Genomic DNA, 608 nt, shown 5'->3' with positions numbered 1-608 from the left:
GGGGGGGGACCGCGGCCCCCTCGGCGCCCCCCCCGCCTCTCCACTTTTTTCCAGCACGTACGCGCCTGTGAAGCCTTTTCTGCGGGTGGACAAAGAAAAGGTGAGGGGAGCTCACCGCCTTTGGCCACAGCCCCCGTCACCTCAGCTTCCCCCGGCGTCCCTGTGCACGTCTTGGTGCTCTTCCCCAGGGCTCTGGTGCCGCCGGGGCTCCGGTGCTAACCCCAGCCTGTCCTCCCAGGTGCAGATCTACAACCCTGCCTTCTTCAAGTACATCCACGACCGCTGGACAGAGCACCACGGGCGCTACCCCTCCACCGGCATGCTGGTGCTCTTCTTTGCCCTCCACGTCTGTGACGAGGTGGGTGATGGCTCCTTGGGGTCCTCCTCTGGGCTGCAGGGTCTGGATGGGCTGTGGGGTCCTGGATGAGCTGCGGGGTCTTGGCCAGCATGGCGTGGGTTTGCTGGGATCCTGAACTTTGCTGGGTTAAGGAGGGAGGTGGCTTCTTCAGGTCCAACTGCAGCAGTTCCACTTGCTCCAGTTGCCTTGCCCCACAGCAATGAGCACCCTTGCATGGTGGGAAGGCTGTGCAGAAGGACGTTCCCCTTTG

At 63.7% G+C, this 608-nt stretch overlaps 1 protein-coding gene across 1 annotated transcript in view; it reads left to right on the top strand.

Annotated features, from left to right (window-relative positions):
* ST3GAL2 (ST3 beta-galactoside alpha-2,3-sialyltransferase 2) overlaps positions 1-608 on the top strand; it is a gene marked incomplete at its 5' end in the record, with an annotated part of 1,160 nt that overhangs the window by 300 nt on the left and 252 nt on the right. The window contains 2 exons of the mRNA XM_008935653.1: positions 55-100; positions 239-360. Of these exons, the coding sequence (XP_008933901.1) occupies positions 55-100; positions 239-360 (168 nt within the window). The remainder of the gene's footprint in view (positions 1-54; positions 101-238; positions 361-608) is intronic.

The sequence above is a fragment of the Merops nubicus genome, unplaced genomic scaffold (assembly GCF_000691845.1).
Source record: "Merops nubicus isolate BGI_N331 unplaced genomic scaffold, ASM69184v1 scaffold6492, whole genome shotgun sequence".
Lineage (NCBI taxonomy): Eukaryota > Metazoa > Chordata > Aves > Coraciiformes > Meropidae > Merops > Merops nubicus.
The sequence above is the reverse complement of the archived record's forward strand: the minus strand, read 5'-3'. Positions and strand labels throughout refer to the sequence as shown.